Source organism: Cibotium barometz, chromosome 33, assembly GCF_041138505.1.
Source record: "Cibotium barometz isolate CiBa-2024 chromosome 33, ASM4113850v1, whole genome shotgun sequence".
Lineage (NCBI taxonomy): Eukaryota > Viridiplantae > Streptophyta > Polypodiopsida > Cyatheales > Cibotiaceae > Cibotium > Cibotium barometz.
Window position 1 is genome coordinate 27572526 of NC_141078.1, and position 10908 is coordinate 27583433.

At 42.3% G+C, this 10908-nt stretch overlaps 1 protein-coding gene across 1 annotated transcript; it reads right to left on the bottom strand.

The window, feature by feature from the left end:
- Positions 1-7883: 7883 nt before the first annotated feature.
- Positions 7884-10496, bottom strand: LOC147619464 (mannose-1-phosphate guanylyltransferase 1-like). Its single transcript, XM_086773137.1, has 4 exons — positions 10321-10496; positions 10167-10229; positions 8835-9074; positions 7884-8743 (listed from the first exon to the last, which is right to left on the bottom strand). The coding sequence occupies exons 1-4, from the start codon at positions 10429-10431 to the stop codon at positions 8072-8074; spliced, it is 1086 nt and encodes a 361-aa protein (XP_086629263.1). The 5' UTR covers positions 10432-10496; the 3' UTR covers positions 7884-8071.
- Between the last annotated feature and the right edge of the window lie 412 nt (positions 10497-10908).

The window sequence follows — 10908 nt, forward strand, 5'->3', positions numbered from 1 at the left end:
CTATTTTATAATAAGCCCAGTGTAAGGCTGCACACTCTCATAAAGTAAGGCTACTGTCATACAAAATGTTGCATCTTTTGAAATACAAAGACGTTTTTTTAGTGCACAAATAAAGTGATGGCATTGTAAGTTGGCAGAATGCCTTACAAAAATAGGATAGCCAAGGCCCTGTAAAAACCGGAGTGGTTAACAATACTCAATCGATGTAGATGTTTTATCCACCTTAGTTGTGTTGAATCTACATTGTGTACACATCTCGAGTGTCCATCCCCATGGTGTAATGGCACCCATAAGCTTGGCCAAAACTTTGACCATGTGTTGCTTGTGTGACCAATTATGGACACACTTAGTATTTATTATGAAAAGTGATATTTTTTGTAAGTGATCAAATCCTAATTCAATTCTTAAATACTCACATTTGGCTTTTTAAATTTGGCCAAAATTTTGATCATATGATCCCCTTTACATCCCAGACACCTATGTGACCAGCTATGGACCCACTTAGTATTTAAGAAAGGTGATATTTCTGGTGGGAAAACAGGTAATTCTAATAGATTTGGTGGAAAAACAAGTAATCCCATGTTTTCCATTAGCTTACTCTCTAGAATACCGTCCACAAACTAGCTAACTTTAGGTAGTAAATGCTTCAAAACCAAAATTGTGGTGTTAACCACCCAATCAACTTTTATTGACCTTTGACCATGATAGTTGATTAGGTTAACACTTTGCTGTAATCAAGATTTCCTTTGCTTACTAGATCTTTGCTCTTGAACACGTACGGTTTACAGTGTTGTCAGACACTCATGAACATATATACCTTTTTCTTGAGAAATAGGTTCTTCATTTTGGAGTTAGAGAGAGAGAGAGAGAGAGAGAGAGAGAGAGAGAGAGAGAGAGAGAGAGAGAGAGAGAGAGAGAGAGAGAGAGAGAGATGTGCCTATGCTAAGACCATGGACATGTTTTCAGTCATTATCCTGTTCTAAGAAGAATACTAACTTTATTTATAAGACCATGGACTTAAATGTAGAGATTTGATTTAAAAGTTTTCAATAAAGACATGTAGAGATTATTAACTTGTGCCAACTTTTAAATCAAATGTAGAGATTATTAAATCAAATCAAATCTCTACATTTGATTTAAATGTATTCGATAAAGACATGTTTGCAAAGGATTTTATATATTTAATAAGCAATAGTTTTTTAAGCCACAAAATGGTGTCGTGAGGTTTTGAAAGGTATAATTATTATGTCGACATAAGACACTCATAACTCTAACTTTATTAGGTTGAAATAACTTATTATGCTTTATTCACATCATTATAATATAGTCTCCTTGTATTTTGTGCATGAAGATGCTTCATGCATTCCTAGTCACAAAAAGTAGGTGAGTATCTATGACTATTTATAACCACACCAATCAACGTGTCACATGTAGATGTACGTTTTCCTTTTACCAAAATCTATAGCCACCATAGTACACTGATCAGTTCTAATCCATTTAACATCACCGCTTGGTACATAATGTTAATTATCAATCCAATGTATTCTTATGATTCTATCATACTTGCTTATAGCTATGATGCAAGGAGTTTCATTAGGCTTTTTCAAATCTTATCATAGTGTTTTGAAGGCTTGTAGCACTTTAGAACTTTTTAGGGAAGAGGAGTCTTGATAAAAACTTTCTTATTTTTCTTTCTACTATTGTTTATAAATTGGCCAACTTTAGAAATGTATTCAATTTATTGGAATTTTCCCTTTTTTTTAATCTAGAACCACCATTGAAACATAATAACAATCTTGGATACAAGCCCCTCACATGATCTACATTTTGGAGTGCATTTACGGTATTTGATCTTTTTGTGATGTGTTATGGTTGCACTTGGTGTTTGAAGGATATCCAAATAGTATAAGCTACCTCAAAACTAGCTATTTTTAAATGTTACATAGTTATCCAAGTGTTGTTGGTTCAAACTATTATTCTTCTTTGAGGTTCCATGAAACTACAAATGTAAAGATGTATGCCAAGCATCACATCATGGTGTTGCTTTTGGAACCAGAAAAAAAAGGACTTAAGTATGTGATGTATGTGTATTTGATAGTATTTGCATTGTGTAATGTCGTGGCTATAAAGAAGTGCATGCCGTGTTTATAGGGAAGTGCATGGCGTGCCTATAGGGAAGTGTATGTCGTGCCTATAGGGAAGTGCATGCTATAATCATGGAGACCATCTTTAGAAGTATTCATAGTCATTGTTGCCATTAAGTATTGGGACAACGATGCAAAAGAACATGGGTGTTGAGTAAAGGATTGTTCATTGTTTATGGGACACACAAAACTTAAAGGTAATGTTAGAGATAGAGGTGCCCTAGCTTATCTTTATGACTATTGAAAATTAAAAATGGTCGATTAAAATCTTAAATAAATTCAACAAGTTTTATAGAATGTGGTAATAGAGCAGAACTTGGTGAAATGCACTCTTTTTTTCCCTTCAAGTTGCTAGCTTGGTCTATGTTTTCTCTAAAATGGTTCCTCAAGCACTGCTCAGTGGTAGGAGGGGGGTTTGAAAAAGAAGGGAAAGTGGGAGGAAGGTCATTAGAAAGGGGGGTTGTGGGGTTGATATGGCATGGCTTGGTGTGAATAATAATCCAAACAAGATATGAATATATAAATAGTAGCAATGATGTGCATGAATGAAAGTGTCTGCCAGCTTCAAAGGGCCCTTTTTTAATAAAAAGCTTTAAAAAACAATTTTATGAAAAAGGGAGGTTAGTGGGAAAAAGGGGCCATTTTGCACAAGCTAAGTGGGAAAAAGCATATGTGAGATCTAGAGAGTTGGTTGCTATATGGAGGTGGTGGAAGTGGTCAAGTGGGCATTTTCGTGTAATGTAGAAAAGTCATTTGGGAGGTGGGAGGTTGCAATCAAAGGGGTACCCTTCACTTTAGCAAAAGAAAAGAAGAAATTTAAAGAGGTGGTACCTTTCAACTTTAAAGTATTGAAGAGAAATAGCACCTTTCTTGTCTACTTTCTTTATTTTCCCTTTTTTTAATCTAAAAATAAAATAAAATCGAGAAAGCATGGAAGGCCTGGTTCTATATAGGGGGTGGTGAAGGCTGTGATTTTTGGTTGTGGGTTGCTTTGCTCCTTGGGATTGGTCTCTATTTTGCCTGCTAGAGAGAGAGAGAGAGGCCCTTAGCAAGAAGGCAATTTGTGTGTGTGTCTGTGTGTCTGTGTTTTGTGTGTGTGTGTGTGTGTGTGTGTGTGTGTGTGTGAGAGAGAGAGAGAGAGCAGTGCTCAGCTCCATCCCACAAGATAGATCTGTCAACATTCATGGCAATCCAAGTATCTCCTTCCCTCACCTCCTCCCTTAATCCCAATGCCCCCCTCTTCATACCATCATCTGCACAATTGATACATACAGATGATGAGGTGATGCCGGAATGGGATGTGGAGGACTTCTCCCCAGAGTGGTGGAACCTTGTCCAAACCTCACCCGAGTTTTGTGAGTTTTGGCTCAAAGGCTATGAAGCCAGTGACATGGAGGATCTGCTCTTCTTCATGCAAAACGAAGACATCATTGAAGATGCCATTCTCGACCTAAACACAGATAATCAAGATGAAAACTAATCAACCCACTTAATCCCTCCGTAATCTAAGCTCAACCATTTTCCATAACCTAAGGTCAAAGTCCCTTTTATAGAGCAGATTGGGTTTCCCAAGGTTTGAGATCTTCTGTTTGGTATGTATATCATGTGCCTCTCAAGGCTTCTGTATATGTGTAGTTTTATAAACTTGCCTTGCAACCGGGTGCAAAAAGACCCACCTGCAGGTGCCTTTCCCCACATGGCTTAAATAGCTAAACCTTGCTCGGATCTTAACTGTAGCATGAACATGCTATGTATTTTACAACAATAGCATAGCATAAAACATTAATGTATGTGGGTCTTAATTGCAATCACTTCTATTTAGTGCTTTTGAAGTGTATCAATCAGAACACCATTCTTTTTTTTTTTTGGTGAGTTAATTATATGTAGGGATCAAGGTTCAAACCTCGGACAAACGTGTGGGACAGACGTGTGGGCAGCAGACCAAGGCATTACCACAGCTTGGCAATACTTGCATGATGAAGCCCTTGGTACATGCTCATTGACTTGAAAATTGCCTTTGCTTGCCTCATATGTATATGGCAAGGGACACTTCTGTCTTGACTAAGACAGGAAAAGGGCATTTCTAAGCTGCAAGTTCAGATTAAAGCTACATGCAGAGTTCTAGGCGATAAGAATGAACAATTTGGAAGTGAAATGTAAACAAGCCAAGGACAACAGACTACAACACTCCACTCATGTTCAATGACCCACAGCCATTGACTCCACTCCCTGATCAATGACCCATACCATGGCCCTTTTGCACTTAACAATGACAAAGACGCATTGGCATCATGCACCATAAGATTATGCATCAAGGTTCTAATCAAGAGATACCAAGTTCAAGTCCCTTGCACCAAAGTGGCATCATATGAATCATAGATGGTCCACTTGGTTCACGTCCCATCACTTGCACTTCTATAGGGATCAGATGTGGCTTGCTGCTATGATATTGAAGATTTTATTATTGGCATCTTCCTTTTAATTCCAGCTGTAAAACCTATGGAAGCAAACTAACAAGGCTGTTGAATAGAGATGAAAAAAAAGGGACAGGAATAATCATCTCCATAAAAAAACACACCACACACTCACCCACCTGCACCACACACACTCACCCACCCGCAAGAGACAGACACACAGAGAGGGAGAGAGAGAGAGAGAGAGAGAGAGAGAGAGAGAGAGAGAAAGATCCTTCTATCAGCAGGCTTTTCAACTAGATTATAACTCAAAATGGGTAATGAGAAAATCAGATATAAGAAATGCAACAGTTGGCTACTCTCAAAGGAAGATTGAAGTCTCTAGGATGAGGTGAGCACGTAGGGCTAAGAGGAGCTGTGAATTCCATCAGATGCTCCAATCAAACCTGCAACTATATACCATGTGGCGCGCAAAGTTATGGTTTTCCAATGTCAGTAATGAATTGTCTATTTGCAGAACATTGGTTTCAAATGTCAGTAATAAATTGTCTATTTGTTTAAAGTGTTGACAAAAATCTTTTCTGTGAACCAATCTAAAGGAGGGGCCTTTGTGCTGGATGCCAACTTCCAAGGAAGAAAGCTAAGGAAGTTTGCTCTGCCACTCCCTGCCCATTGTAGGATTCTAACAGAAGCTCGCAGCTTTTCCACAGGCAGTGTGTACACTGTATATCATGCATCACCTTGAAAAATATTGGCATATTTTCACTGATCATCTCTTTCAAAAGGGCCACAACACTCTCAAACAAAGGCTCTGCATACATGCCAGCTAAACATCTCACATCAAGATTTTTGGGAGTTCTGGTGGCCTATCAGTGCTCAATTACACACTTTTCCCAAACTGGGAAAAGGCAACCCCCTTGAAGGTTGCCAGTTTTCACTACTAAATTATGTAGCCCTCCTGTGACTGATCTAGTCATAAGAATATCTAGATTTTTGAGGGGTTCCCTAAAAGGGTTATTATAAAATCATTGAAAAGGGTGGGTGCACTCCAAGAGAGAAGCTTAACATATGCACCTAGGGAAAAGGGATAAGCTAGAGAAAATTCCTGAACAGAAAATTAACAATCATATATTCCAAGATATTTTGGATTTGTTCATTTTTAAAATAGGAAAACTCGGAATGCCACGAAGACCTTCCTTTAACCAAACAAACAAGGGAACGAAAAGCCTCAGAAGGCACAATATTATACCCTCTTAGTACTCAAAAATGGAAGCCGGTTCCATGTCTACAGCTGGGTTTACACAGCTCAGACAGATCGGAGCTCTTACACAGCAGGTTGGGGATCCGACCTTCCACTTGAGCAGACAGCTGGGATGCCAGTTCCTGCTCAGATGCTACTGCAAGCCATACCATAATCTTGCAAGCGAGAGCTGTGAAAAGCAACTACCCGCAGGCCAGAGCAAGGACAACTACGATTGGACACCTACATTCTCCTGCATTTGTCCTGCCACAAAGCATTGGATGAAACCATGCCCTTGACTAGCTTGCAACCCCTGTGAGTTCAACCAGACTTGTCTGCCTTAATCCAACGGCCTCCATGCTACACACTATTGCAAGGCCTATCATAATCTTGCAAGCAAGAGCGCTCTGAAAAGCAACTGACCCAATCATTGCAGGCCAGAGCAAGGACACCTATGTGATTGGAGACCTACATTCTCCTGCATGTGTTGGCCACCAAGCATTGGATGAAACCATTCCCCATGGTGGGCTGCTGGTGTCCATGGTCATGGGAGAACGGGCCTCTGGCTTGTGCACAGTGGGCTTGCATGCAGTGGGACTTCAGCAACCAGATACAGGTGGCTGCCAGCGGCTGCTGGTGTCCATGGTCATGGGAGAACGAGCCTCTGGCTTGTGCACTGTGGGCTTGCGTCATGCACTGGGACTTCAGCAACCAGATACAGCTGGCTGCCAGGTACACCTCTCATTGCTTATATGGCACAGTCAAGGGTGCTAGCTTTGGCTCCAGCATAGAGGCCACATTCCTCTAGAAAGCTCAGGGGCTTTGGCACCACCACTGGGACAGCCACTGCGCCACCCAAAGTGGTCACTCTCTTTAGGCTATGTCACATGTTAGCTGAGTCACACAGGTCGGATGGACAGGGAGCTTGTAGCATGGCATGGAAGCGTTGGATTAAGACAGACAAGTCTGGTTGAATCCACGAGGGTTGCAAGCTAGCCAAGGGCCTCCATCCATCCATTTGGGGAGCGGGCAGGGAAGCCACTCCTTGCAGATAAGCGATCTAAGTGTAAGGGGATACTTGTAAGCCCTTTTGAGTCTAGCTGTCTGGGCTCTGAACGTCCGCTGGTGCTACACCTCTGGGAGCTGAGAGAAGAAATAAGAGGCTTTTCCTGTGTGCAAGACTGCTGCCTCTTCCGTATTTGTGGAATGTGTACTTGTAAGTGAGCCTCCCAAGCACCCAAAACTTTCAAGGTGGTTCTCTCTTTATGGTTAAAATGGGTATCTGCAGCCTCCAAATTTTAGCATTGGCACTCTCCATGTAGTATATTTAGCTGCAAAAGGGTAAATGAAATTCCCAAGGCTTCACATCCATAAAGATCGACCTATGTTAAACAAGGGTCTCCCTTTTAAGGGTCCCACAATGTGGAGGATCATTTTAGCCCTGCCGATCCTATTGGATCTAGGTCAAATATTGGTTTTTTAATTTAAGGCCAGTTACAACCAAAAGTTATTACCCATCATGATTGAAATGGAAGGGAATCCTAGCCATATGATCAGCATGACATGCAGGTTGCCATCACGGTCTTCATCAAAGCTACAGCACAGTGCTAATGTACCAGAATCTCCAAATTTCTAATTGAGGTGGCCTAAAGCCATGCACTCTTTTGTGAATTTAAAAATTGATCAGAAAACCAATGTCCAACCAAATCATTTTTTGCCTCATTAACAGACCAAAGCAACTAGCTGCCCTTGAAAACCCACCTTCACACAAAAAACGTCGCCCAGGTGATTTCTTAGACTGGGACAAAGCTCACACCCATCCCAAGGAACTCAATGGGTGAACGAGAAATGTCAAACATTACAAATTAAGGGTGCATTCATGTCGAGTACACAACACCTAGCATCCTTCTTCTTTAAGATCTGAAGGTGTTTGTAGACAAACGTAGAACTTCCTTTCCAAGCTATGGCCACAGACTTCAGCATAAGCTCTGAGGTCGCATGTGTGGCGTTCCCACTTGAAGGAGCATTCCACTTATACACAAGTTGTAAAGTGGTAAGATCTGTAATGTTTTAAGATGATGATAATGCACGTAAAGTACAATGATTATGAAGCTGACAAAATCTGCCTTAAACAAGGCTCGGCTGCTTCATGCGACCGGAATAATTTGATACAACTGCACAATTGAAATTTTTTAATTACCAGAAATAAATACATGATACCAAAGAATTTGGAGCAATGGAGTTTAAAAAGTGGAACAATTCTGCAATGGTGATCACATCACAATCTCCGGCTTCAAAATGCTGGATCGGATTTCCTTGTGAGGCAGAACCACACCACCATTGCTGTAAACCTCGTCTGACAGATGCACGTCTTCACCCAAAACAGTCATGTTCTCCACATGAGCCCACTGCCCAACAGTAGAATGCCAACCAACTATGCTCCCAGAGATGCATGCATGCTTCTTCACCCTCACACCTCGCATAATTGTGCAACGTGACAACCGTACCCCGGCCTCGATTACACAGTTTTGCCCTATAGACACGTCGGGTCCAATAAGGCAGCCCTCCCCTATCTGCGCACTCTCATCCACAAGCACATTCCCGACCACATTTGCTCCCTTCTTCAGCTTCTCTGGATAATTTTTTCTCAGTGAATCCAAGTACAGCCGTAGCCCTGTTATGTAGTCTCTAGGTTGCCCCACATCCATCCAAAACCCCGGTAGCACCATTGCATAGAGCTTGTTCTCGTGCGCAATCTTTGGGAACACTTGCTTCTCAATTGATGTGGGTCTCAACTCAATCCTGTCAAGCACTTCAGGATTCAGTAGGTAGATCCCAGCATTGATCTTGTTTCCCACAAAGACTTGTGGCTTCTCCACAAACTGTTGCACCTGGCCTGATCTCTCATCCATAATTACCACTCCATACTTTGAGGGCTCGTCCACCTGATGTAGAACCATGCAAGTAGTTATGAGCAATGAACTAAAAGTGGCACCTTTCATATCATGATCCAGATGACTGTTTCAGAGTATATACCTTTGTGACCATGATGGATGCTTCCCCTCCATGTAGCTTGTGGAACTCCACCATTTGTTTAAGGGGATACTCACTAATAACATCACTGTTGAGCACAAAGAATGGGTCACCAGATCCATCTATGAGCTTGTCTCTTGCCAGTGCCAATGGACCTGCTGTGCCCATTGGCTCATACTCCCGAGAACAGACGATTTTGATGCCAAGTTTTGCTTCAAATTCCTTCAGAAAGCCCAGCATGACCTGCATTCCCATAGCAAACAAAACCTTTTGTTAGCAAGATGCTCCATGCATATATCTCTCTACATGCCATGTGGCAGGAATAACAGTGCCTTGAGCACTTTACAGCAATATGCTGCCCATTAAGCCATAGGACCCTCCTGGGAATAAGAGGGCTTTGGATAGGTCACTGCTCTCCGAGAGACCATGGTCCCATAGAAGAGGAAGTTTGCAAAAGAGCCTTAAAAGCATCTAACGTGACTGATAGCAGGCTCTGGACAGGGTATGTTGCTCATCCACAATGGATGGAGGACATCCGTAAAAAGCAAGGAAGGCCATCTTAGCATTGGTTGCCATCATGAGCTCTTCTTCACCCTGAGAATACATCACATTTATGTGAAGCAATATTCTGATGTCACCTTGCAGGTTGCCATGTGGGTTGCAAAAAAGAACACGGATATGGCACATCTACGAGAACCAATCTTGTAATGTCATGTTGCCAGTTGCTACATAGTAGTGCGTTTCTATGTGGACCAAACCTGTGATGTCTGACATCTCATTGTGGTTGCTATGTGGTGCCTCTGGCCAATCTTAAGAGGATTCTAATCATTCAAAACTTGGCATTTCCATCCAGAATGCTAATGGCAAAATGACGAGTTCGCACAGGTTAATTGCCAGACTAATGACACCAACTGACAAAATATCTCGGATTGAGCACAAATTTGGTCCGCACGTCAAGGGCATCCAACAGGGGTCTACCCTCCCATCCAATATTTGCTAAATTGTGGATGCTTATCTCAATCCCAGCAGTGTTAATCTGAACCCTAGCCCTAGGTCATTAGGCAGGAACAAGGTGCACTGCAGTAGGGTGGATGGTGTAGAGCAAGTGGTGACATAGATCTGAATTGCCCTCCACAGCGCTCAAAAAGCTTTCCCCCATGGTTGCAAGGTTATATGATATGGGTCCAATGGTGAAGCACGTGCGAAAGCCCGTACAAACTCAGTGAGCACATGTGTAGCTGGGAGAACTGGATCTGGGCAGAGAAAATTCCCCTTGTGCTTCCAATTCAAGAAAAATTCCCCATTTTTTAAATTTGGCAAGAAAGGAGCGAGTACCTCAGGCTGGTAATTGATTGCCAGCACCACTTCTTCCACGCCAATTGCTTGAAGAGCCTCTATCTGCGAGCAAACAGAACCAAAGAGAGGGATGAAAGTGCTAAATTTTGGAGGCAACGGAAATGCTAGATTTGGAGGCGGCAGCGAGTTTTACCTGATGGAGGATCATGGGCTTGTTTGCGAAGTCCACGAGGGGTTTGGGCAAGCTCAGGGTGAGGGGGCGGAGCCTGGTCCCAAAACCCCCGACCAAGATGAGGGCCTTCATGGAGGGGACGCGCGGGTGTGTGTGTGTGCGCGCGTGTGTGTGTGACAGAGTAATATTACCAAAAAAAAAAAGAGTGTGACAGAGAGCGCGCGCGCGTGCAGCTCTTAAAGCCTTTTTTTTGCCCTCCCCAAACAAAAAATTAAGAAATCTATCATTGGGCGCTAGCTCAGTCGTTAAGGAGTTCCGTTGTCAAAACCCAGGGTATGGGTTCGAACCCTGCTGGCTACCCGGATTGATGCCTTGCCCTTGTGCTCCGATTGAAGCTTGCCCCTGCTTTGTGGGATAAGGGGGTCCCATGGGTACTAAGCCTGCTTCCTAACGCCAAACTTTTCAAAAAAAAAAATAGAAATCTACATTTATTACGTCCATTCATTTTTTTACAAGGGAAATTTGAAGTGCAAGTGACATGCACACCCCACACACACACACACACCCTCTGCACTATCTCCACGGAGCACTTCATTTCCATGGAGCAAT

What these genes read in the sequence shown, in the direction of transcription:
- LOC147619464 (XM_086773137.1), bottom strand. Translation starts at nt 10,431, where the DNA reads ATGAAGGCCCTCATCTTGGTCGGGGGTTTTGGGACCAGGCTCCGCCCC. An exon ending in AGCCCATGATCCTCCATCAG is followed by an intron (nt 10,230 to 10,320) that starts GTAAAACTCGCT and finishes GTTTGCTCGCAG; the next exon opens with ATAGAGGCTCTTCAAGCAAT. An exon ending in CAATCAATTACCAGCCTGAG is followed by an intron (nt 9,075 to 10,166) that starts GTACTCGCTCCT and finishes ATGGGAATGCAG; the next exon opens with GTCATGCTGGGCTTTCTGAA.